The sequence below is a fragment of the Parasteatoda tepidariorum genome, chromosome 1 (assembly GCF_982258835.1).
Source record: "Parasteatoda tepidariorum strain Cologne lab strain chromosome 1, Ptep-v5.0, whole genome shotgun sequence".
Lineage (NCBI taxonomy): Eukaryota > Metazoa > Arthropoda > Arachnida > Araneae > Theridiidae > Parasteatoda > Parasteatoda tepidariorum.
In genome coordinates, this window is record NC_141755.1 from 55,819,142 (window position 1) to 55,847,030 (window position 27,889).

Genomic DNA, 27,889 nt, shown 5'->3' on the forward strand with positions numbered 1-27,889 from the left:
AAAGAAAATCTGACCTTTTACAGAAAAACGGATCTTAGAAATAAAACAGAAATAGGCCGTCAAAACCGTTAAATTTCAAATATCCAATAGCAACAACGATGTCTGAATATTCAGCAGTTACAAAATCTAAACTAAAATTAAAAGCTGACTCTGGTGTAAAAAAGTAGGTTTCTTTAAACGTACTTTAATATCTGCATCTTTTTTAAACAATTATACAATTCTAACGTTTTGAGTTTTGTTGGTTAACTGTATGTGTTTTAGAACCACAAAGTGTAATAGTTTCAAATGCTGTTACTATCTTTGAAATTTCTCTTTATTGATTATGAACAATGTGTAACTTTTCTGTTTCTTGTGTCAGTCAAATGAAAATCGTCAAATTATTATTGACGCCTGTGATGCATAATTGCCGTAATAAGTACTGTGGTAATAAGACAAATACTACTATTAATTATATTGTGCCAGAGTTGGTTCTATTCCGTTTTTGGCAGCCAATCAAACGTCACTGGAGGTAAATAATGGGGATTTAACATTTTCCTGAGTAATAACTATCAAGGCAGTGTGGGAAGAAATTTTATGTTTGTAGATGGATCACATTAGTGAGACTAGGGTGGTTGAGTTATAATAATATGGTGTGATTTCACTAAATACAATGATATTGTATTGTAGAATTCTACCTAAAAAATTTTGTGGCGGATAATTTTCTTATGGGGAGAAAAGTAATCATTTTTTAAAATTATGTCAATTAATAACTCAAATCTAAATACAAAATAAAACTTCAACCTATCAGAAGTTTAACTTATTTTTAGTTTCAGTTTTTGACTTCTAAATAGTAACAGTAGTCAAATATTTTAACTAAAGTAATTAATTTAAATAGAGTAACAAGAAAATTTAATCTAAAGAATAAATATCATTCTTTCTGAGGAAGGACATATCTTTTATCCTTTTGACAGCAGATACATAAGTGCTTCACATATCTTCAGATACATCTTCTTTGAATAATAATTTTTTTTCATGGTTAGATTTTTATAGACACCATTAATGAGATTAATTTTATCTTTCAGGTAAAGAGTTTTTAACTTTTACTCGGACATTAGTGATAGATTTTCCACCATCACAACTGATCCATCCATTTTTAATGCATCACAACTGATTGAAACGAATAAAATTAAATAAATATTCAAGAGGAATGTGATATAAATACAATCTATCGCATTGAATCGTTTTGTTTTAAATTAATACCCAATAGTATTAATGCTGGCTATGTGAACTAAATATAAAAAAAATGAAACAAAATATTCAATCCCTATAGCTTTTATCCTTTTCATTACAGATTAAATCTATTGTGCATATTTGGTAAGAAAGCGAGCTAGGAATTGTTACCTACTTCCTTGGAAATGGATAGTTTTTCCTTTTTATTGCCATAAAAAATTGTCATTTTTTTTTAATAGTTAAATTAAATAAATAGTGAGTAATAGGTGAACATAGACATAAAATTGAAGATAATTGGTTCCAGTTCTCATAAAATTTGAGTTTTTAAAATAAATTGTCAGAACTAGGCTGAAAATAAATAAAAAGTCGAATAATCTGTAGTTTACTGTATTTTAATGACATGAGAATTCTCCCTAGGAATAAAAGAGGTCAGAGTGCTTCCTCACTGAAAAAGACACTTTGAGTTATGAAAGGGTACTCACTTAACACTATAAAAATTGATCATAAGTGTAATATTATGTAATAACTGAATTTTATTCTCAACAATTTTTAAATTATCCTCTTATACTATTTTATGTTTGTATTTCAAAAAGTAATACTCACTTATTATCAAAATAAGAGAAAATTTTTGTAGTTTATAAAAAATAATTAAAGACATCCTAAAAGACAATCACTGTGCACAAATTTTAAAAGAAAATAGAAAAGTGATTAATTGGTAAACAATACAATAGGTAAATTTTTCTATATTTAAACGGAAAATTATGAGACAATGAATACTAAAAGGTGATTTTCTTTTAAAAAAGGTATTTATTTAAAAATAATTTTGAAATTTAAAAATTCGTTAATAAACTACCCCTCCCCTGCTTAAAAAGAGAGAAACTTAAAAAATTTAACCAGTTGAGACTAATACTTACAAATCTAATATTTGTTTTAGTAATCAGAATTAAATCTATAGTACACAGGCAATTTTAACAGTGTATAATTACTATTTCAATAGTGAATTAATTTTTTTAAATGGAATATGAATAAAAAAAGGCAGTATTTTTAAGGGATAGTGGTTTATTTTTACAAAAAAAGACTGGCTCATCAAAGGGCAGTGAGTGCTTATTGCCTTTCTAACAATGCTTAGGAAGAACATTGTGATATTTTGTGGAAATGTGACATGTCTTTTATAAAAATTTTAGGAAGAAAAAGAGCAAGGAAAGAAAAGATGTATTTGAGAAAATTGCTAAAGTGGAAAAAAGTCAAAATTCTGAATCAGTGGAAGAAAACAAACCTAAATTAGTTTCTCTTACTAAAGCAGAAAGAGCATTTTTGAAAATGAAAGAAAAAAAAGTAAGAAATTTTTATTAATATAATTATTATTTCTTATTAATAAAAATCTATTACATAATTGAGCTGATATAAAAGCAAATCTAAATAGCTTAGAAACTTATTTTAAACATAGGACTTTAATCCTTAAAACATTCTAAAAAAAATTATAATTGCAGCCTAAAATGCCGCTTACAATTTAATTTTATCAGTATTTAAGAATCATTCTTTTAGTTCTGATTGGAAATTGTTTATTATCATAACAAAAGCATGTTTTTCTTCTTATTTTTTTTATATTTGGATTGAAAAAATGTAAATTCAAGCATATTGTACATGACAGTTGAAAATAATTTAAAGTCCTTATTTGTAACAAATAATAATAATAATATAATCTAATAAGTATTTCCTTTTAAAAACTTTTGATGTCTAATAGTTTTTAAAGCTGAAATTTTAAAATTGTCTAATGAGAAATGAATCTTATTATAAAAGAAGGCTCTTTTCCATATCATTTCAATTTTTTTCATGTTTTTATAAAATTAATATTAAGCTTCATTTAAGCAAAGTCTTTATTACTTATTTCTCTGTTTTAAAAATAAAATGTTTTGAATTGCAGAGGAGCGAGCAAAATTTCTGCTGCCCACTCGCCATGGGCAATGAAATATTTGAGGTTTATGTGCATATTTCATTTTTTAAACTGCTGCTTTTCAAAGCAGACTATATATACTTTCAGATTAAGTCTGTGACAAAAAAATTGTTTAGAAACCAATATACGTTTAAAAAGCAATAATACACTAGTGTTTTGAAATAAGGCTAAACCATTTTCTCTTCTCTTTTCTCTTCTCTTATGTCTGAAAGAATGGATTTAAGTTTATGTTTAATTTATATTAAATTAATTGATCATTTGATTGATATTATCCATTTATATTCAATTTGTTTAGCGTCAGGAGGTGTGAAGTGGGTATAAAATCAAGTTTTTTTTAAAAAGGACTCCAAAACCTAAATATTAAATTTATTTTGCTGGAAATTTTGATGCATTTTATACTTTGGATTCATATAGATTAAATATGAAGCATAACTTATTTTTTTCGTTCGATTTATTTTCTTTCAGTAATGCATTCAACAGAACATGTTTTGATGTACCCACTTTACCCCAGAGTGGGGTTAAGTGGGTATAGTTCTAAGATTAGTATATTTTTCACCAAAGAATGTATGTAAATATTGTTTTAGAAATAAAAATGATAGTAAACAAATGTGATTATATTTTAAAAATAAATGCTAAAAAATAATTTTTTCCCCGCATTATTAAATTAAAGAGATAATGTGCATGGCTATCAAAATCGAATTTCACTTCAGATGCAGTGTATTTTGCTAAACTCTTCTCAATTTCATCAAAAAGCAAGAAAACTGTAATAGTTTTTGATTCATTTGAAATATAAGTGAAAGTATAAAAACTAATATCTATAGTGGTAATTTAAAGTGTTTTTACTATTCATAGCAAGCATGTAGTTTTACTCAATTGAGTTATTTTAAGGAAATTGTTTTGTTTTCCATGAAAAAACTCATATGAAGGTAGAAACTTGCAAGAAAACTCATCTATATCTTTAAACATGCTCACTAAATTGTACCATTATGCTATTTAGTAATTTTTTTAATTGTATAATATGTCTGTTATATTGTTATTTTCCCTATCATGCTTCATTTTGAAAAATAATGTTTAAAATAATTTTGTTTTCAAGTGTTGAAATTACTATTTCGACAAGTTTCAACAATTGCTATTTTTAATCAAGCAAGTCAATTGTTTTTTTAGCTTTTCCATTATAAAACATAGAGCATTAGATACTTTCTAAAGCTAACACAGAAGTAAAAAAAAATTCTTATTATTCAACACTTAACTAAGCCAGATACCCACGTTACCCCACCTCAGAAAACAATTCATAATAAATAGAATTTTGAAATTTATTCTTTAATTTCTATGTAGATCTCTTCTTTAGATGCCCCTATACCAGTTTGAACTGAAATTAATCGTTTTTGACAGTTTTTAACGATAGTATAGGAAAGTTCATCAACACCAAAAACTAGGATGCTGTAAGTTGGTCATGACTGTTTGTAAACATAAAATTTTTTGTCAATTTCCAAAACTGAAATAAAAATGTTTGTCACAATCCCAGTAAATGTCTCTAAAAATATTTAAACATATAATCTCAATTTAAAAGGAGAATATTGATGTTTTTTTTAAACATATATCCTTTTTAATATCCACTGATAAAAATTTTTGTCTGATTAGTATTTTAAAATTCCATGTCTTAAATTTGTAGAACTTTAGATTATAGTTTTGAATTGTTTCATTATTGAATTAAATGTTCACTACTTAACTGACAGATTTATTGTGTGTAAAATTACTCCATGTAATTGTAACACTAATTAAATGTAGAAAGTGGCCTGTTTATAAAATTTATGCTATTCTTTTAATTTTAGCAAATGGAGCGTATTTTGGATAAAGCATCTAAAACTCACAAACAAAGAGTGGAAGTAAGTTTTTTTTTTATCATATAATATAAATTTCATAGAATAATAAAATAAAATAAATAGTCTTATTGAATATCATATAAATTTCCTATGCATTGCTCCTTGAATTAGTAATATTAATATATTTTAGGGCAATTCTGTGGTTACTCTTGTTGCACGTATTATGGTATATTGCCTTTTACTTATGAGCTTTTTATTTTTACTGGAACAATTTTTTTTCCTGCTTAATAACAAAGATGGCAACAAAGAACCTTTCGTATTTATGCAAGAAAAATCTTGATAAATTTTAAAATATGATTGTATAGAATGGTGAATTTGAAATATGGTTAATCTTGTTACTTGAAAAAGACATGCATTTTTTAAATTTGCATTAATGATTATGTTATCTAAACTATATATTAAAATCTTCATATTTAAAATAACTTCACAAAAAAAAGTCAATTTACTAAATTACAGTTATAAAAAAGATTTAGATGCAAACACATTTATTATGAGAAAAATTCTTGGTTACCGTTACACAAAAATTATTTTCTCTTGTTACTTTGAAGATTTAATGAGAAATTTACAAAGCTCATTATGAGTGTAACTAAGTTTCTAGAGATTCCTAGAAATTCTAGGATTTCTAGAAATAAAACAAACTCAGGGATGCTACGCCTGCGCCATTTGCGACAAACTGAGACAAAACGGCATAACTGCGCCATTTTGCGACATTCAGCTCAGTTTCTGCCAAAGCTGCGCCATTCTGAGACAAAACGTGAATTCAGTTTCAAATATTAATCCGATTGCCGTGAGTCATTGGAGATCATTTTGCCGTTCACGTCTCCAAGGGATGAAAGACTTCCACGAAAAAGCGGAAATCCGCTTTTTTCTCCCAATTTTTAAAATTTTCGACCATGTTCCAAAAACTATAATTTTTAGGGAGTCCAATTAGAGAAACCCAAGCCGCCGGAACGATAGTCGGATTCCCGCGACTTCCGCTATAGAGTGGAAAGGAGTCTAAGTGTTTCGTTTCGACCACCGATATATGATTTTTTTTTTCGTTTGGCTGATTTTCGGAATTTTAAATATTAGGAATTGCGCTGGAATATGCTAAAATCGCGATTTTTAATCAGACGATTTTAATATCAATCATCGATTTTCGTATTTAACTTATTTAAAACTTATGTGTTGCGACTTTTTTACGCTGTTTAAAAATCGTACTAGCAATTCCTATTCACTCAATTTAAAAATTCAATATCGCGATCTGTATTCTCGCGAGTTTAAAATCCAACGTCGCGATTCGTATTCACGCATTTTTAAATCCAATATTGCGATTCGTTATTACGCAGTTGTAATATCAGATCTCGTTTTTCGTATTTGTACGCTATTTAAAAATTACTCATTGCGATTCGTATTCACGTGATCTAAAAATTATTCATCGTGATTCTTATTTACGCAATTTAAAAATTCAATATCGCTATTTGTATTTTCGCGTTTTTAAAATCCAACAGCGATATTCTTATTCACGTGTTTTTAAAATTCAAAATCGTGATTCATATTCACGCGATTTTAAAATCCGAAATAGTGATTCATATTGACGCGATTTTAAAATCCAATATCGTGATTTGTGTTTTTTAAATCCAGCTGCGCGATTCATATTCACGCGATTTTAAAATCCAATATCGTGATTTGTATTTTCGTGTTTTTAAAATCCAACAGCGTGATTCATATTCATATGATTTTATAATCCAAAATCGCGATTCATATTCACTCGATTTTAAAATCCAACCGCACGATTCATATTCACGTGATTTTAAAATCCGATATCGTGATTCATATTCACTTGATTTTAAAATCAAAAATCGCGATTCATGTTCACTCGATTTTAAAATCCAATATCGTGATTCATATTCACGCGATTTTGAAATCCAATATCGCGATTCATATTCACGCGATTTTAAAATCCAAAATCGCGATTCATATTCACACGATTTTGTAATTCAATATCGCGATTCATATTCACGCGATTTTAAAACCCAAAATCGCAATTCATATTCACGCAATTTTAAAATCCAGTTTCACGATTCTAGAAAGAAGTAGAATTAAGTTTTTTCTCGAATTAGTTACTGTAAAGATGTGATATATTTTTCTACAGTTGTTGCATTTAAACAATTACTAAGTGCATTCATAATCACATTTTATGATTGTATATTTAGCTATATAAATTAAAAGAACATAGTCAACTAACTAATCTTGTGAATGCAAGAAAGTACAATCTACTAGTCAATGCCAATAAACTAAAAAGTTTACTTTTATACTTAATAAAGGATGCAAGTCATTTTAGAAAGAAAATTATATTTATATGTGTCTTTTTAAATTGTTTATAATAGTTTTTAAATATTTTTGTTTTGATATAAAAATGTATATATGCTAATTTTTGGCTATTAAGTGCTCCCTAAAATTTTCTTGAAAAATTCCTACCTAAAATATTTCAAAATTTCACTGCACCTCCTGAATTCTATCAAAGAGTGTTTTTTTTTTGTGTTATTTGCATTTTCTTAAACTCTCATTATTTAATTACTGAATTTCTCTTTTAATTATTGAAATCTGTAGACCTTTCATTGTAACTGAATAGTTATATATTTTGAGATGAAATTTGAGCTCAAAATGAAATGGGTATTTTCCCTTTTGAATTACTGAAACTAAATAGATATTTCTTTTCAGAAAGTTAACACCATTATATTTTAAAAAATAAGAAAGTTAAAATTTACTTTGTAAAATTCTCGAACAGATACTATTCATTGGCATAAATGATAAATGCAATATATATGAAAACAACAGAGTCCATAAAACAATTTTATGGACTCTTATAATCAATCATATGCAGGTTTTTTAAAATTCTAGCAATAGTGAATGTATGTATAATTGTAGTACTCCTAGTATGCTATTAATGGTTTTATGGATCCTGAAAATTATCTTTATATTGTTATCAAACTGATTAATAATCATTTTAGCTGAGATAAACTAAGTGAAAAAAATAATTTTAGCTGAGACAAATTGAGCCAAAAAGAGATTTTAACTGAGACGAAATGCAATTTCTGGTGAGACAATTTGATATTTTGCGAGTAGCATCCCTGCAAACTAGAAAACTGAATATGTTTTTGTGCTTGATTTTATAACTTAAATATCATCTGCATTAATTTATTAACAGTAACGTACTTGGGATCAGCCTCTAAAATGGGCAATTCATGTTGACTGATATTACATTTTGATAGGTTTTCTCATTTTTAAACTTTTTTCCCCATTGATAAATGGTTATTATTTTTTGAACAAATATATGGGAATATTTGAAATGTTTTTCAATAGCCTAATATTATGCATCATATGAGGTAAAGGCGTGAAAATTATAAATATTTAATTTAGAATAAAAATATAAAATGTGAGTGTTTCATACAAAAAAAAAGGAGTAAAAAGTCATTTTTATTTTGGAATTCTCTAACAATAAATAAACAATAATCAAATTATTGTAATCAATTAATATTTTTGCTTTGAAAGAAAACATTATTAAAACAAACAGATTCATGTTATTGATTTTTTAAAAATTATTACGAAATAAAATAAAATAAAAGAAACATTGTTTGATAAAAAAGTTATTATAGGATATTTTATTTAAGTATTATTGTATGAAAAGTAAAAACATATTTGTACATTTTATGTATTTCACATTTATTGTTTTTTTTTCTTTTCATTTCAGGAATTCAACAGACATTTAGATTCATTGACTGAACATTATGATATTCCTAAAGTTAGTTGGACAAAGTGAAACTCAGTGTTTTACAGCAAATCCTGTATTAGAAGTCTGGATTGGTTATTGTGGTATTTATGTTAATATTTTGTGTTTGACGTCTCTGTGAAAATATTTTAAATAACAATTCTTGCAAAGTTATAAAGACTAATGACCTAATACTCATTGTGTATAATGATTTAACTTGGTTTTTGTGTACAAAATAGTTGTAAATAAATTGCGTTAAAATTATTCTTATCTTCCTTTTTGTGATATACTACATCTACACCAAATTTTTTAATTTCCTAATAATTTCCAATATAGGTCTGATTATAGAAAGCTATTATTACTGATCACATTTTTATTAACTTACACTGAAAATATGCAATATCTATATGCATTTAAAATAATTTTTTGAGCTTTGAATCTTATTACTAGAACATTTTAGGGTGAATATAACTCAATTTTGTAGATATGCATTTCAGTTTCAGTGGAAAATACTGCGTGGATAAATTTGGCTTTTTTTTTAAAATGAAAATTGAAATTATTTTGTTAAAAAAATTTAAGAAAAGATTAAAATAATCAAAATTTTGAAAAACTGTTTTTAATGCAAGATATATTTTATTAAAATGTTTTTTGAAATTATTGTGCACTCTATCAATTTAGAATTATCAATGTTTCACAAAATGAACAGAATCTTTTTTTCACCTCTGATATTCGATACAATTGTTATGGAAGCAAAAAATATATGCAATCAGGGTGTTTTGTAATTACAGTTCTTTAATATATATATATATATATATATATATATATGTTTAAACCTCTTCTACGAAATGAATTTTTTAAAAAATGCATGTATAATGGGTCACACATTAATATTTAAATGAAAAAAGAAAAAAAAAACTATCAAAATCTAACAGAATATTAAAGAAGGTTGGATTAAATACATCAAAATTTGTTTGATTACCACAAAAAAGAGAGAATTGCTAATAATAGGAACACTTTCAAGTGACATCTGATAAAACAAGTTTTATTGTTTTTAATAGTGTTGTCAGATTTCAAAGAGATTTCCATTTTTTCCAATCTTATCTATTAATTAACAATGTCATTGTGTAATTAATAATATCATTTCAGGACTTCATTTTTGATAAAGATTCTGAAAATATATGTTAAATCAGATCAACACTTAACTCCCAAGTATTTACTATACAATAGCACAATTTGGTCAAAATCTTTTGTATAAGAAATACAGCAAACAATACATACTGCCTTACATTATTCAGCCTTTCTAAAATTATGTCTTATAACATTTTGTTACTGAAAGTTTTGTTTGTGTGATATTTTAGAAGCCATACTCCAGAATATTTATTTCCTCTTTCTTATTATTTTACTCATAATTGGGTATTTCCTTTGATGAGAGTAATGTTAGTAAAATGGCACAAATAAAAATTGACACCAAAAACAAATATAATTTTGTTGAAATATTTATTTCTTACTAATTTACATTGCTTGAAAGAAATGCAAAAACATGTATTCTTGGACAAAAATTTTGAAGAACATTCTTTGAAGATGCTTATAACTAATTTTTTACAGTTCAGATATGTACATATTTGTCCCACATAAAACAGGTATTAGATCATCTTGCGTTTCTATCAACGTTCCTTTATTTCCAATTTACTTTCAATTTTTAATTTCATGTTCTGCCAAAAATTAAACAAACTTGGAATTTCAATTTTTGCAAATAAGTTAAATAACGAAAATTGTCATGATATAATTAAGTACCAAATTTATAATTGACTTTTTACCCTGCTCAGAATGTCACTGCAAGTTTTATATCAGATTATTCTATCCATCAATGTTTTATAAATGAAAATATGCACTATTCTACTAATTTACTTTGTATTTAAGGTAGGGTAAATCATTTTATAAAACACAAACAGTGTAAATTGTGTTTCATAAAATGATTTGTTTAAAGGCTAGAAAAACATATCAGACAGGCCTAATAAATTTTTTTTTTCAACTGAAACATTTGTTACATGTTTTATATTATAAAAATTTACTCTGCACATCAATACTATTCTGCTTTATTGTTGTGCCAATTTTTAGTGCATGAAACTTCAGTTTGCTTTGAATAACTATACGGCTGTTCGACTTCTTATTGACTTAGAGGTAACAAATTTTTTTTTTGGAGATTATCGAATGTAAATGAATTAATAATTTATCATAATATTATTATTATATGCAAATTTTGCTGCATAGTTTATCTAAGTAAACTGTCATATCATGGAACGTTCAAAAATATCAGCAAAAAAATAAATAGATAAATAAAAATAATTAGAATTTGTTAAGAATATTCTTTTTTAAAAATGATGAGCAAACATTTTATTTTTCTTTCTATTTTCTATTTAATTGTCTTATGCCTTATTTTCCTTGATTGTACTGAATTTCTCTTTGTGCTTGCAATTATTTATTACCCTTATGACAGTATGCTAGGACAAATGCTTATTGATCCGAAAAAAATGTTTGAACATGCATGTACTACATCACCACAATTAAAATCTGGGGATAGTTACCACCTAACCTTTGCAGCATGTTCCTCTAATTACCAATGTGTCTGATTTTGTTACTTAATTGTTAACATGAAGTAATTAGCATATTTAATGGAGAATTTTGCAAACCATCAACTTAGTACGTGAGAATCCAATCATCAAAACAAAAATTATTCAAAGTGATATCTTTTTACTGGCTCATTGTATATGTTTTCCAAACCCATTCAGGGTCCTGAATAACCCATAGTTGAAGAAGCTCTGGTTAAACTGATTCTAATTGTCGAATCTGGTTCATGGTATATGTTTTCCAAACCCATTCAGGGTCCTGAATTACCCATAGTTGAAGAAGCTCTGATTAAACTGATTCTAATTGTCGAATTCTCAAAATATCTTCTATAGGATTTAGGTTAAGAGATTCGATAGGATTTCAAATTGTTTAGGTGCTGGAAATTTCCTTCTGTTGGGCACTTTGAACTTAAGCTAAAAAATGTGTGTACGTATGTTATAAGAAACACATTTATCGTTAAAACCCTAAGCACAGTGTTTAATTAAAGCAAGTTATAAATGAAATAAAGTTTTAAATTTTACAACTCAATAAAATATTTACAGAGGCAACAACATTTAAAGCTTACCAGATATATTTCGTTTATTAATTCCATATTGGATAGTCCACGTCCATCACAATGAAATATTGACTGAAGTTGTCCTAATGCTTGATAGATTAATAAATAAATCCCCTTCGTATTTCCAAATAAAAATAAACAAGATCCCTGTTGATAAGCAAAAACCAGATAAAGAAATAAAATAGTCAATTATAATTCGACAGCATGTCGAATTATAATTAACTGTTAATTAATATTAATCTATAATAATAAAATAAAGAATGAAATAAATAATCCTAAGAAACTGTAAGGTATTACTTATTAAAAACTTCACGTCTGGCAAGTCTTGAAAATGGGCGCCTGTTTCTGAGCGCTTGAAACATGTCGACTGTTATTTCCTATTTATATATTTTTGAAGCGAATGAGGTTTTTAATCGGGTAATAAAATAACAAGTTTTTCTTCCCATGCGTGTGTGTATCTCTTAAAACTCAGGAACAACTGGTTCTATCGTCCTGAACTTTGGAAAGATGGTATAAGGGGTAGTTTTAATCCCGTATCCTAAAAATCGTTCAGAAGAGACATTTAAAAAAGGGAATTTTTTCATTGGTCTAGAGCTTGCGCCATTGAGACTATTACATTACACGGAGCTTTTAATGTCCGCATCTAATTTTTTCAACTTTTGAGAAGTTAATCGTTTAACAGTTGTTAGTTTTTTAACTGTTGATTTTGCGATTGATTCAATTCTTAACTTCACATGAATTCTTTAATTAACAATAATTCTTTATCAATATTTGAAATATTTCTTTCAGAAACTTAAACTACAATAAAAAAGTTAAAATCTTAAAAGATACACGATTTTTACGAACTTGGCTTACATTCTTACTAAATGTGGCTTTTCTTTAAATGCACCAATTGAATTCTCAATTTCTTAATGCATATTTTATATGTATTTTCAATACCTCGAGTATAAAAAAGAAACTTTGATGATTTTAACCCTTTGACGCAGACTTTTCAAAAAACATATTTCTCATTTGTTTCATTATTTTGTATTAATTTATCTCAAAATAAAGGGAAAATTTTATAATTAGCATTTTAATATTTTTTGGTTATAAAATACAGCATCAGACGCTGGTAGTTTTTTTTTTTTTTTCGTTAAGGGTAAAATTTTTGAGCGTAGCTCATTTCTAAACAATACTTTTTCAGATTTGCACTTATCTGCAATTATTTAGATTAATGAAAAATAGGAATTCATCATTGAAGTTTCTTTGATTTGCAAAATCAATTATTGATAAATGTTTGAATATGAATGGAAAAAAAAAAAATTGAACTACTTTTTTGGATGTTATATTTTAGAACAAATATAATTCGGAGAATCTAACAGATTTTTTAAAATAACTATTAGACTCTTTTTCATAATCAAAAATATCAAAGTATATTTTTACCTGTGATTCAAGCCTCAGAATAAAATAGATAAAATGGACACCGGTGCCCCATCTGCGCCAAAGGGTTAAGAGGTCTTTTAATATAATATAACATAATTTCAATTAATTATGTAATTTAATTTTAATTAATATAATTGCCTAATTGTTTCAAAACAATTTATCACTTCACACAATATGGATATTGTTTTTTGAAACAGTCTCCATAATATTGCACATCAACTGCAAAGAGTGTAAATATGAAATAAATATTTATTTTATAAATTTACTATTTGCTACTGAGTAATTATTAATTTACTATTTGCTACTGCTACGGAGATACTTAAGTATCCCATTTTGCCTAGTCTTATTCTATCATTGACTAATGGTAATTTTATAAATATAATGTAATAATTTGATAATAATGAAATTTTTGATTTTACCTGAAGACCAGCCAAGGATTCAGACAAATATATAACAACAATTATCCACATGTGCCTCAAAACGATGTAAAATAATTCTGGTTTTAAGTTCAAATACAGAACTTGTAAAGTATTTTCGATATAAGTACAAGAATCAGCTAAAGCCTGAAAATAAAATTTGGAAAACAAAATGCATCACCACAATTGTCATGATTTTATTATGCCTATTATGTTATGTTAAAAATTATAGTTTTTGTACAAAGCACTGAATTTCTTAGAGCACAAAATAATAATTTATTTCATTAACTCTGAGACTCACACTTTTCTTCTTAAAGTCATTTTCACGCCTGTTAACGAAATCAAAATATGTTTCTTAAAGATTCTATCAGTATTGGCAATCCGACTAATTTGGGTAATATTGGTGCCCTCTAAAATGTAAATCAAACACTAGGCATGCCTGCAATTGAGAATTAAGCAATATATTGTCACATATTGTTGGTATCTTGACCACAAATTTAATTTCGACAATGCCAAATTTTTTATATCTCCCACACACCAGCTTAACTTAATGTTTTTGAGTCTTGTTTCATTCATATGAATGCTATTCCTAATAAATAACGTCAGTTCTACCCGAATTTTGCTTTAAAATGTATTATGTTCTGATTTGCCACCTTCTGCTAACGCTGTTCTTATTTTGTTATCCCTATTAATTCCCTTTTTTTTTTCGTTGGCAGCTGAATCTTTTCCTATTTCTAACTTGTTCTATTTTTATCATGTTGTTCTATAATTACATGTCATCATGTTAAGAAGGAGCGTCGTCACTGAGAACTTGAAACTTATTGACTTTTTTCCATTTCAATAATGAAGTTAATGTTATTTTCCTTTGTAAATTTCATGATAATATCTTGATCTTGAGCCGCGATGGCTCAGGGGATAGACCGTTCGCCTTCCAATGAGGCGAACCGGATTCGAATCCCAGTCGATACGAATTCCGCATCCGGCTTGCACTGATCACAGTGCTGACGTGAAATATCCTCAGTGGTAGTCTGATCATGAGGTAAAGTGCCGTCTGGTGTTTTCGTGGTTTTTCTTTCTATGTAGCGCAAATACGGGCTAGTTCCATCGAAAAGTACTCCATGAAGGCAAATTTTTTCTCAATACTTGATCCAGGAGTTCCCTTGTCTTCTGCATTGGGTTCAAAATTGCAAGGCTACGGAGTTGAACATTAGTAGTCGTAAACCCATAAAATTGGGTCGGCTGTTCAACGACGGTTGCAAAAAAAAAAATATCTTGATCTTATTTCAGAGGTTAAAAGGCGATAGTAATATTGTTAGCATTTAAATACGAAGATGCTTATGACTTATTAACAGTTAAAATATGATATTTTCAAAATTACTGAACCATTACAATTCGTGCAATACCTTTCAATGATATTCCTTTCTGGTGTTAAGAAACTGTTAAAGTTACTGACACGTAATAAAAGATATCCCCATACTTTGGTTTTTAAAAAAAATATTGTTTGCAGTTTCAATACAATACCTTTCCTATTATTTCTATGCAAATATCTTTCGAGGAATTGCGGCGAGCCATTGGTTGAAAAGCGGCAGAAATTTTTAACAATGTACTGCCTTAAACCGGAATTGTAGAGAATGAGAATTATGGATCTGGGAAGGCATACTTTGTCTATTAAATATATATTAAAGTCTACTAAAATTCAAAATTTCTGGAAGGTAGGAAAAATTTTTACTGTGCAGTTTTTTATAGAGTGAAAAGAAATGTAACGACTTTTTGCTTTTAAATTTAGTTTTGTATGCGACCACAATGTTTTAGTCGAAGGAAATAGTGGACTCAACCAAAAATAATCTAAAATATATGTGAAGGTTGTGTGTGAAGATGACAATGAGAAAGCTGTTGTCTACTATTGGTTGTAGTGCGAGCAATGTGTTTGGAAAAAAATTTCTTTAGGTAGTCTAATTTTGTTATTGAAGTGCATTATTATTTTTTGAGATATCACAGCAGTGCTTTTGAGTTTTGCGAATTTGACTGATCCTTAATGATTTACACCGGTCACACGTAAAGTGCGAAAAAAAGTCGACTACTCTGAATAACTCTTGATCTATTGATCAGATCTTCACGTTCAAAGACTCAATCTTTATGGTTCGAGAGGTGGACTTAAAAATATAATTATTAATAAGCGCAGACAATATTTTAAATTTCAAAATAAGACACAAAAACATACTTTCGCTGAATAAACATAACCTTTTATTCATTTGATTTTTGACGCTCAAAATATAGAATGTAGCTCGGCAAAGCGGTCCAAAGTTAGAACCCCTTAATGTTAATTTTACTTTTTAAACGGATTGAAAATTTTTTGTTCCCGATTATAAAATTTGTTTAAAAAGTTCTCGAGATATGGCGAAATACTCAAACAGTAAAATAAGCATTAAAGAGTCCTAAATTTGGACCGCTTTTCTAGCCAAACTATTGGGACCATGTTTCTCAGATTACGGCTTCACCTTATATATTAAGAGTTGGAAATCCAATTCCGTTGAGAAAAAGGTTTCGTGCCTGATTTCGTTACTTAATATATTGCCTGCACTTCTTAATAAGCATATTTGATATCCCCCTCTCGAACCATTAAGATTGAGTCCTAGAGCTTGAAAATCCGATCATTAGATCAAAAGATATTCAGGGTCCGTTTTTTTTTCTTTACACTCTACATTAGACATAATAATAATGAACAACAGTCATCATATTAAGTGCATAATATACATAAGATATTTAAAAGCATTGAAAAAAAAAAAAAAACAATGTTTAATTGATGCAAAATTCTGTACTCTAGCTTTAATTCTTGGATAGAACATATTAAAAAAAATTTTTTTGGAGGTGAAAAATTTGTACTCACATTTGTTTGCGTAACACCAGCGCCAAGGCGAACCATTCTTGTAACGTAGTAGTTAAATCTTAAGCCAATCTAAAGATATATTTATAATTGATTATAATTTTATATCAAAGTATTGTATCGTATGCTTTGAACGTAACAGTGCATCGTATTTATTATTTCAAAGCAGTGTAACAAAAGCTAATTAATTTTCAAAAAAGATTAATTTAATCTTCAAAGTTTCACCAAAGGTAAAAAAAAATATGCAAGAGACACGGGACATGAAATTCTCGGATTTTTTCCTGAGGTCTAAAACATAATTATTGCTTACCAGAATGATAACTTACCTAATGATTACCTACCCGAAAATCGTATGTGTGGGGGGATTTTCTCTAAAAATGCTCTTAAAAATATTGCGACGCCTACTGATTTTTTATTTATATAAAAGCGTCATAGCCTTAGTTATATAAAAGACACGTCAAGCATTACCAAAGCTGTGGCACTGTGATCATGTTTGTGTACAGGCCCCTCTTCCCCACTGGGCACTATGGGCACGTGCCCAGGGCCCCGCGATCGAATGGGGCCCCCTAGTACCTGCCAGATTACCAAATGATAACCGATACATTATTACCGAAAAACATTAATTTTGAAAAATCTGATGATAATGACTTACTACAATACCTACGCTTATTATATTAGCTTTAGTTTGCCGCATGCGGATAGCTATACCTTGTACAACATAGCTTGAACTTTTTGACAGATGGGTCAGTGATGGGAAACAGAAAATATCTATTGGTGTAAAAAATGTGTTGGCTAAATATGTGGCTGTATGTATGTTTTAAACTATTCAAAATAAATAAATTCATTCGTCAATCAATTTTATTGCACTAGACATAAAAACATTGGGTAGGTAAGAAACCATTGTTTTCAGTTTTTCTATTTAAATTTTACCTCGAAGCAATAAAAACCACTTAAGACTTTCGGAAAATGCTTGAGTCCTTAACAGGTACTTTTATGTTGTGTGTCTATTCTTATGATTATTATCAATTTTTAATATTATTAAAATAAGAAGATATTGTTCGTCGTTGCAAAGTTATATCGATTTCAGATTTGACATCTGACAAAAAGAAAGATCAAACTAATAAATAAACAGGGTATAATACTCCACTCTCTCTCAAAAATGAGTTTTTCCGATATTAGTATGTTTAGGTTAATTTAAATACCTATATGTAAGTATAAGAATACAATTTAAAAAAAAATTATTAAATTAAAAAAAGAATTATTTGATGCGGTGTGGTTTATGTCTTAAAGAAACCTATTCGAACGTCATTCGTAATACCAAAGACAAAAAAGGGGAATTCCCGATTCCCGATCGTCGTTTGACTTGACGAACGGGAATTCCCTTCAAGTATTTGTCTGCGATGTTGTGGCGTTTGTTTTGTTTGTAGTTGTTAGTTTGTTACTGACTGTGCTCGAGCTCTGATAAAAAAAATAGTATTGTTTGATTAAATCGTCGTTTTGTCTGTTTTGTTTTAGCGAATATTTTCGTTATAAAATTAATTAAATAGTGAATTATAATATAAAATGTCGAAACGGTCATATCCTAGTGGATCTGAAAAAAGGAAAAAAGCTCTACATCAGAAAGAAGTAATTGAAAAGTTACCAAAATTAACATCATATTTTACTACTACTACTGGAGAAACTTCTGTAAGTAGCAATCAACTCATAAATGTTCCACATGATGACTCAGCTCAATTACAAATTGCGGGAATTTCTAAACCTTCATGTTCCAATTTTGAAAAAGAGATTGAATCAGAAAGCGACTATTCCTACGACGAAAGTGCAACGACTTCAGTGACTTCACTAAAACCGACAACTCCAACTGTGTCAATTGAACAGCAGTTTTCCAACACAGAAGAATTAATATCGCACGATCCCGCCGATTATTTTCACGAAAAGTTTGTTGAAATAAATCGCGAAATTTTAATTCGTAAGGGACCAGTATATTTTCAAAATAAAGATTCTGACTTTTCCGAGGCATCCAGAACATACAAAGATGGTAATAAATTAGTAACGAGATATTTCAACAAAGCATTATTTATTCGCAAATTAAAGAACAATGAAAGCGTCGAAAGAAAATGGTTGCTGTATTCGCCTTCCAAATGCTCTGTATTTTGTTTTTCATGCTGCTTATTTAACCCAACTGATGTTAATCTTTGCTCTCGGAATGGATGTACTGTTTGTCTACGATAGGTACTCTGTCCGCCATTCGTCTGGAGGGGTGGCGGGGACTATGGTAACGAGGTATGATTATTTCAAGTAGGGGTGCGGGGTCCCTCTTTAAGACTGGTTTCGGTGGGAGAAAAGGAGACTTCATTCTTCGATCTATTGTATTATCCCTAGAGTTAAGAGAAATGAGCATTCGCACCTGAAACATCGTTTAGAACGTGTGATTCCTTTTTTTAAATCTTTTCTCTATTTCAAAAGCTTCTGTTTTAGAAAAAAAATTAAAAAAATTTATATGTATGTATGGAATATGTATGGAAATTGTATAAAATTGTTTAAAGCAGCTCAATGTTTTATTAATAAATAACTCATCTATAAATTTATCATACATAGTAAATTGGTTATTAAGAAAAAAATAAATTCGCTAATAAAAACTGTTTTTAATAAATAGTGAAAAAAAACTGTACAGGTTACAATAAAATATGAATAAGAAAACGTAATTTAAGCAAAAAAAACTTCAGATAATTTCAGATGGTTTGATGGGTGCTGATAAAAATCATCGTTGATAGTTTTAGATTTCATCCTAGTTGCGGTCACTTGCTTTCAGTTTCAAAAAAAATAAATAAATAAATAAATAAAATATTTAAAAATTAATAATCAAAACAAAGATATTTAATATTTCTCCGGCACAGATAACGTGAACTATTTTTATTTTCAGCAAAAGTTTTATCTCCTTTTAAAATCAGAGTTAGTATTAAGTTTAAGCTCTTCACTTTTTCCAGAAAATTCAAGTAATAAAAGAAATTAACTGCTTTAAAAAATGTGCAAGTTTAGAAATTAAACCATCTAACAATCAATGAACATTCATAATGAATATCTTAAAATTAAAAAGTAATATTAAAAAAACCTGTACTACCCTTAATGTCAGAATTTGTTCACTTTTTTTCCTTTATATTTAAAAAATAACAACTGATTGAATCGAGAGAATTATTTTAAGTAAGAAAGAAATATTCATGCGAATCTTAAAAAAGTTCGTGAATCAGATTAAATAAGTCTTCTACTGGTGGCTGAGTCAGCCAATCTGGTATACTCCCCATACAAGCTATCATCGAAGGCGAAAGAAAAGGAGACCTCTTCATCGAAGCCACCCTCCCTAAAATGCTCTCTTCTTGTTTCCATAGCACCAGACTGCCGCAGACTTTGTGGCGGACAGAGTACCTATCGTAGACAAACAGTAATGATTGGAAGCATATTAATCACATAATTTTAACACATGAAAATAGCCCAGCGCATAAGCAATCTATGATGACTTATCTGGCACGAAGTAAAGCGGTTGGTAGAGTAGATATAGACTTATTATCTCAACATCAAAAGGAAGTGGATTACTGGAGAAACGTACTTAAACGGATTGTAGCTGTTGTAAAATTTTTGGCATCGAGAGGGCTTCCATTTCGCGGCGACAATGAAATCCTAGGATCTCCAAACAATGGAAATTATTTGGGTTGTGTGGAATTATTGAGTGAATTTGATCCATTTCTTGCAGATCACTTAAAAAAATTTGGGAATCCTGGAAAGGGTAACATTTCTTATTTATCAGCAAATATCTGTAATGAGTTTATTGAAGTAATGGGAAAACAGGTTCTAAAAAAAATTATGAATGAAGTTAAATCAGCAAAATATTTTTCCATAAGCGTTGACAGTACGCCCGATCTGTCTCATATTGACCAGCTAACTTTCATCATTCGATACGTAAAAGACTGTGTTCCTGTTGAAAGGTTTTTGAAATTTATACCTATTAAAGAACATAAATCTAAGTATTTAGCGGAGACCATCTTAAATTTTTTAGAGATACATGATATTCCCATAAAAGATTGCAGAGGACAAAGCTACGACAATGCTTCAAATATGTCGGGAAAGTATAGTGGTCTACAAACAAGAATCAAGGAAAAATGTGAATTTGCCACCTTTATACCATGTGCAGGACATTCACTAAACTTGGTAGGTGTCCATGCTGCTGGGTGTGTACCGGAGGCATCACAGTTTTTTGAAATAGTTCAGAAAGTGTACAACTTTTTTTCGGGCTCTACCCACAGATGGAATATGTTAACAGAACATTTAGGTTCAAAAAAAGTTGTTAAGAGTCTTTCACAAACCAGATGGTCAGCCCGAGCTGATGCAGTAAGTGCTTTGCATGGGGGTTATAAAAGAATATTAGAAGCTTTAATCACCATCGCAAACGATACTGAACAGGCACGAGAAACAAGAGACGAAGCCCTTAGTCTGTCTAGAAAAATGGGAAATCTAGAATTTATTATACTGACGGAAATCTGAAGCACTATATTGGAAAGAATAGACAAAACAAGTAATTATCTTCAGAAAGAAACAATAACACTGGACGTTGCAACCAATTTGTTGACTTCACTTTATGATTTTATTACTAACCTCAGGGATAAATTTGATAACTTCGAATCATCTGCCAAAGAAAATAACCCAGAATCTGACTACAAGGATCTATCTCAAAGAACAAGACGTAGAAGCTCACGGCAGAGTTTTTTTGATGGCTCTGCGCCATCAGTCCAATTGAATGGAAAAGAGCGATTCAACGTAGAAACCTTTCTCCCAATAATCGATACCTTGAGTGTTCATCTAAAACAGCGACAAAGTTCATATGAGATCGTCAGTCAACGTTTTAGTTTATGTTTTCACTTAAAAACTCTGAATTCCGAAGAGATACGACAAGGATGCAAAGAATTTTCTCAAATCTATCACGAAGATGTAAATGAAAAAGAGTTAGAAATAGAATGTCAACATTTAAAAGAATACTTAATAAATGTTCAGAGTGAAAATGAAGCATCTAACAGTGTACAGGAAGTATATAATCTATTAAAGCAAAACAAAATTGAAGACACATTTCCTAACGTAGAAATTGCATTGAGAATATTTTTAAGCATGATGGTAACTAACTGCAGCGGAGAACGCTCCTTCTCCAAATTGAAACGAATAAAAAATGAATTAAGAAGTACAATGCTTCAAGAGAGATTAAATAGTTTGTCGCTGATGTCCATAGAATGTGATATTCTCAATACCATAGATTTTGAAGAAGTGATTAACGATTTTGCTCATCTTAAATCTAGAAGGGTACCTTTGCAATCAACATAGAATTAATCTAAGGATTTTAAGTTAAGCGAGTTACTTTTGTAGATTATTTTTTATATTTCCTATTTTTTTATAGCTAGTAACTAAATAAAAATAAATTTAGAACCTTGTTTGTCTTTCTTTATCTATTGTAACTAAATAGTGTTTTCTCAAGGTCATAGGGGCCCCATGATCCTAATGTGCCCAGGGCCTCAAATAGTTTAAAGACGGCCCTGTTTGTGTAGAGGCACCTTATTTTATCGCCAATGCTTGTAACGTAAGGACATCTTGAAACATGTAGCTTAGCCTAATCCTTGTCTTTTAAATTTCTTTGTTTACCCATTGTTAGTATGGACAGTCATCATCGTCTAGATCAGTGGTGCGCAAACTAGGGGTCACCAGAAGTTTTTTGGGGGTCGCCAAATTTTTATGAAACACATTATCCCTGCATGCTGCATACCATACACTGTACATATAAGTGCCGTCACTCACTGTTTAATTGCAATTTCATGCTTTCCACTCTTTCTTTAACCGTAATGCGTAATGTGTGAAGACGCAAGTTTTTCACTCCAGTAGACAGCGCCCTCTTCGCGGTAATTCGCCAGTTTTATTGAAAAGCACCTATTTGACTAGACGTTAACCGCAGGGAAAGGGCAAAAATTCGCTTCCGTGATCAATCAATCAGATGGCGAGGTACGCGGTGTATCTGATAGTCAGAGTGAAGACGTGAAGTGTTCGCATGAAGTTGTAGCATGTAGCAGTTGGCCTGCAATTGTTTTAGTTTATCCTCGAGTTTTATCGTGTGACGTTGTGCAATTTTGATTTTTTATATTTTTAGCGGGCTTTGCTACTCTTTGTTATCAGGTGTGTACTATCATTAGAGAAAGATCTCTGTTCGAAAAAAAACTGATAAAATTCTCGAAAAAAAATGATAAAATTTTATATATTATTTGTTTTAGTTTAAATAATTTAACACCTATCTTCATAATGGATAAATGGGTATTACGTACACCAGGTACATCTTCAGCTAATAAACGAACAAATACTGATGAGGAGTCGCAAAATTCTTAACTAAATGCCCGATCTAAAAAAATAAGAAAATACAATGAGGAATTTATTAAGTAGGGGAGAGTGGGGTCAATTGTAACATTTTTTGCTTAACTATTTTTAACTAACAAAGAATCCAATATATTATTAGTATTAATTGACAGACGAGTAAAGTAGACTATCCTCTACTAGAAAAAAAAATAAATACCTTATTTTAAATGTTATTATATTAGTGATTAACAATTTTTGACAGTCGCGCACTTGTTACAATTGTCCCCACTTACGGGGTCAATTGTAACAGTTCATAAATTCAACTAAAACATAGTTAATTATACATATTATCATAGTTGTGATATATTTTTTTATTGATCAAAATAGTAATGATATTTTAGGAGTAAAAATAATAATGAACAGAGACCTAAAGGGTTAAACTTTTAACTTTAAGGGGTTAAAAATTTTAATTTATGCTGTGAAAGGTGACAAATAAAATAATGCGCATGCAATATAATATAAATGCTATAGGGAACTATTGGTGGTTCTTAAAGAGTTAAGTAATGGTTTGTAAACATAAGATTATTTATTTTCAACTGTTACAATCGTCCCTTTACTTATTGTTACAATTGTCCCCAAGACGCCATTTCAGCTTCATTTGTTAAAAACAATGCTAGTTAATTAACAAAACTAATCTTTTTTTTTTTATTGAAATGTTAATTAAGGTGTCCACTTACATATTCGGTTACTAATTTTTATTTGTTTAAACAAAATTACTTTGTTACAATATAATATTCTAACACCAAAAAAAGTACTTACGTAGCGTGAAAATATCTTTTGTGATCTAACTCTTTCAAAAGTACATAAAAATGATTGCCATCAGGGGTGTACATGTAGATTTATTAAATACACCTTGTGCGCCACCTAGGAACCAAATCTAGAACCCGACACTCGAAATTTTTGCTCTGTTACAATCGTACCCTGTTACAATTGACCCCACTCTCCCCTATGGTTTTACATTTTGTGTTGTTGATGATGAAGAACGCCCGATAAGTGTCATTTGAAACGAAAAATTAGCAAATGAGAGCATGAAAAAGGCACCTAGAAACTAAACATAAAGAACTTCAAAATAAACATGCCGATTTTTGTCAAAGACGAGATGAAAATCTGAAAATTCAAAGTGCACATTTAAAGAAATTTACAACAATACCTCAGAAAGCATTATGAACTTCTTTAGAAGTTTCTTATCTAATAGGAAAAACAATGAAACTTCATACAATTGGAGAAACCCTTATCCTTCCTGCAGCAACTAAGATGACATCAATTATGCATGGCGGTAAATATGGAACTGAACTAAAAATAATACCATTATCAAGAGATACCGTGTCTCGGCGGATTTCCGAAATATCGAGTCAGAAGTCATAAAACGCATACAAAATTCATCTGTATTTGCTTTACAACTGGACGAGACTACCGATATTACTAAAATGTCACAACTAATTATTTACGTTAGGTTTATTTTTAATGAAGATATAACAGAAACGTTTTTATGTTGCAAAAGTTTGGATGGAAAAACAACTGGAGAAAAAATATTCGAAGTAATAAATGAATATTTTGAGTCCCTCACCTGGGCAAACTGTGCTGCAGCATTAACAGGTTCGAATAAAGGGCTCAGAGGCTTAATTCAGAAGGTGGCGCCTCATGTGGTATTTAATCACTGTATGATTCATCGGCAAGCTCTTGTTGCAAAAAATATGGATGAAGAGTTGCACAACGTATTGCGAGACGCTGTTAGTTCAATTAACTACATTAAATGCAACAGCCACAACAGCCGTCTCTTTTCAATACTTTGCAATGAGATGGGCTCAACGTATGAGAGATTACTGTTACACACCGAAGTCAGATGGCTTTCACGTGGGAAAATACTACGACGGATATTTGATTTGAGAAATGAAGTGTACATGTTTTTTATCGAAAAGAAACATAGATTGGCAAGTTATTATATCAATGAAGTTTGGCTAGGGAAGCTGAGCTATTTAGTTGATATTTTCTGAAAACTTAACGACTTAAATTTGAGCTTGCAGGGTGAGAATTCAACTATCATAACTGCAGCCAGTAAAATTCAAGCTTTTAAGAATAGGCTTAGTCTCTGGCAAACTGAACTGAATAAAAACAACACCGACACGTTCCCTTGCTTTAACGATTTTATCAAGGAAAATAATATAGATATATTTACATTTAAAAATATCATTTCCAATCACATTGAAAAGTTAAAGAAAAATTTTTCGAGAAGATTCGAGGATTTTCCTGAAAACGATCTTGGTTGGATTCGTGATCCATTTTCCTTTGACATATGCAGTTCAACTTTTCAAATTAGTGAGAAAGACCAATTGATAGATCTAATTAGTGATTATACTCTTCGAAATCAATTTAAGACTCAGCCTTGCCAAAAATGTTGGTATCCGTGGAAAAACAATATCCCGTTTTATGCAAGAATGCCATCAGAGTGTTAATACAATTTGCATCAACGTATTTATGTGAAACTGGATTTAGCAAACTAGTTTCAATAAAAACTAAATACCGCTCGTGTTTAAACCCTGAAGATGATATGCGAATTGCAATTAGCAGCATACATCCAAACATCGATGAGATAATTAGAAACTTGCAGCCACATACATCTCATTAAAGGGCAATTTACTGATTTTTGTGTTATACAAAAAGTATTTTCTTAAAATTATAAATAAAATTAATATGAGTCAAATATGATGATGTTTTTATTCGATGAAACTAAAGAAATGCGCGAAATATACATCGTATTTGTGAACATTTATCTCTAGGGGTCGCCAAAAATTTTCTCTCTACAAAAGGGGTCGCAGTCGAAAAAAGTTTGCGCACCACTGGTCTAGATGATGTCACAAGAACGCAGATAGTTGAAAGACTCGCGGCAGGCCCGTAATATAGGTTACCTGTTGTCGGGACCTCTGGGTTTCGAGCAATGTGTTGTCCACTCTGTGGAAACAGTTCAGAGAACAGGAACAATGGTCTGCTGACTAGGTGAAAGGCGCAAAAGGGCAACAATGCCGGCTCAAGACCGTTTTTTCAGACTTCTAGTTAAAAGATGTTGTTGTTAATTTACGTCGCAGTAGAGCTGCACAATTCTAGATTCTAGTTAAAAGACGTCCGCGACAGAGATAAAACTCAAAACTGTCTCGCCACCTGTATAATTGCAACGGGAACATCCATTTCACAGATAATAGTCGCCCAGAGACTCAATGCAGGGGACCTGTTTGCCAAGCGCCTTGTAGTCCGCATTCCTTTGACTGTGAACCACAAAAAGGACTGTCTAGGTGCCGAGAACACCTGTCTTGGTCAGAGGATGGTTGGGGTGGTGGCTGGTGATGAGTCACGATTCAGTTTGGACAGCGACTAGAAGCGTATTTTTCTCTGGAGTTGCTGTCGGTTCTCTAACATTGTCGAAAAAGACCACTATGGTCAAGGTGGTTCGATGATCTGGACAGGCATCTTGGCAGATGGGCATACGTGTTTCACACAAACGTGTTTGATAGAGGTACTCCGATTGGTACAGGAACGAGATCCTTGAACCCTATACGGGGCTTTTCCGTGGAGCATATAGGCGAAAACGCCCTTCCACACTGGGCTCAGTTGGTGTACGAATATCTCCTATAGGAGGATATTCGATTGGAGTGGTTTGTGATGTTTTCAGACGTTAATCCCCTTGAACACGTATGGGACGCACAATTGCTGCTCGAAGGCCAGCTCTCACAGCCATCGATGAGCACAAGGGTGCCTTAGTGAGTTTGCTGCAGGGATTGATAAGAACCCCGGTGAAACAGTATGAAACTCCAATAGAGATTGTAGCTCTTAGAGGTGTCATACACCTTATTAGACACGTTTTACTTTGACTGACAGACTCTCGGTTAGGCTGCTGTGCTAGGCAAGTGACCAGTTTCCGTATTTTGGGTACAGATTGCACCCATTTTTGTTTTCCGATATATCGGTCTTATATTGGATAATATTTTGGTCAGGTTTCGTTTTATTTGCTTCTTTAGTTTTTTATTGCTAAAGAACCCTTCAATTATTTTCACCAGTGTATGTTAGGTCTGCAGAATTGGAAAGTAATATGAAAGGTTCATACGTTCCTTATAAAGTTTAAAGAAGTAATTTCAATATTGTAATAAAAAGAGCTAATAATTTCTTTTTACTAGCTTTCATCGTAAAATTAAAAATATGGAACCAAAGATTTCGCTACTAGATGTATTAATTTGTAATTATTAAACTTGGTAGCGAAGACGAATTTACTCGAGTTCATCATATTTTCACAATTTTGCTAACACTTTAATTTTTTAAGGACCTTAGCATCTCTGATATGTATAGGTAAAGTGACCATCACTCCTCGATTTTAAGCGGCCATCTCTTCTAAAGTTGAAGATGTGATGACCGCCGTATTTATGGTGTGACTCTGCCATTATATTCGTTTCTTTTTACTGAGAAACTAAGATTGGACTATGTATGTGCCTTATACGCACGAGTTTTTTTTTTATCCCGATTTTACGTAATACCGCTTTGTGTGTTTCTTAACGCTAGTCCGACGAAAAGTGTTAATCGGGGTTCCACTGTATTTACAAATATCGGAATTATTTAAAATAGTCACTTCTCATCTATTGTTATCTAATATAGACTTACCCTAATGTATACTAACTTTATCAGATTTTAACACTAATAATGATATTTAATTGGCGTATGAGTACGAAACAAATAATTCGAAGAAGATAGAAGAGAAAAATATG

At 30.2% G+C, this 27,889-nt stretch overlaps 2 protein-coding genes across 4 annotated transcripts in view; one reads left to right on the forward strand and one right to left on the reverse strand.

Annotated features, from left to right (window-relative positions):
* Positions 1-6: 6 nt before the first annotated feature.
* On the forward strand, positions 7-9,061 carry LOC107448239 (protein FAM32A). Of its 2 annotated transcripts, none has more exons than XM_016063369.4 (4): positions 7-163; positions 2,394-2,544; positions 4,996-5,049; positions 8,780-9,061. In XM_016063369.4, exons 1-4 carry the CDS (start codon positions 99-101, stop codon positions 8,846-8,848), a joined length of 339 nt encoding a protein of 112 aa, XP_015918855.2. In that variant the 5' UTR covers positions 7-98; the 3' UTR covers positions 8,849-9,061. The 2 variants fall into 2 exon arrangements, with proteins under 2 accessions (XP_015918855.2, XP_042898778.2); XM_043042844.3 differs by lacking the exon at positions 7-163 and adding an exon at positions 289-508.
* Positions 9,062-10,277: 1,216 nt separating this feature from the next.
* Positions 10,278-27,889, reverse strand: part of LOC107448217 (BAI1-associated protein 3) — a 61,119-nt gene continuing 43,507 nt past the window's right edge. For both annotated transcript variants that reach the window (XM_071179770.2, XM_087164659.1), the window contains 4 exons: positions 16,707-16,775; positions 13,823-13,966; positions 11,991-12,128; positions 10,278-10,509 (listed from right to left, as the gene is read on the reverse strand). In XM_071179770.2, coding sequence (XP_071035871.2) covers positions 10,462-10,509; positions 11,991-12,128; positions 13,823-13,966; positions 16,707-16,775 — 399 coding nt within the window. In that variant the 3' untranslated portion in view covers positions 10,278-10,461. The remainder of the gene's footprint in view (positions 10,510-11,990; positions 12,129-13,822; positions 13,967-16,706; positions 16,776-27,889) is intronic.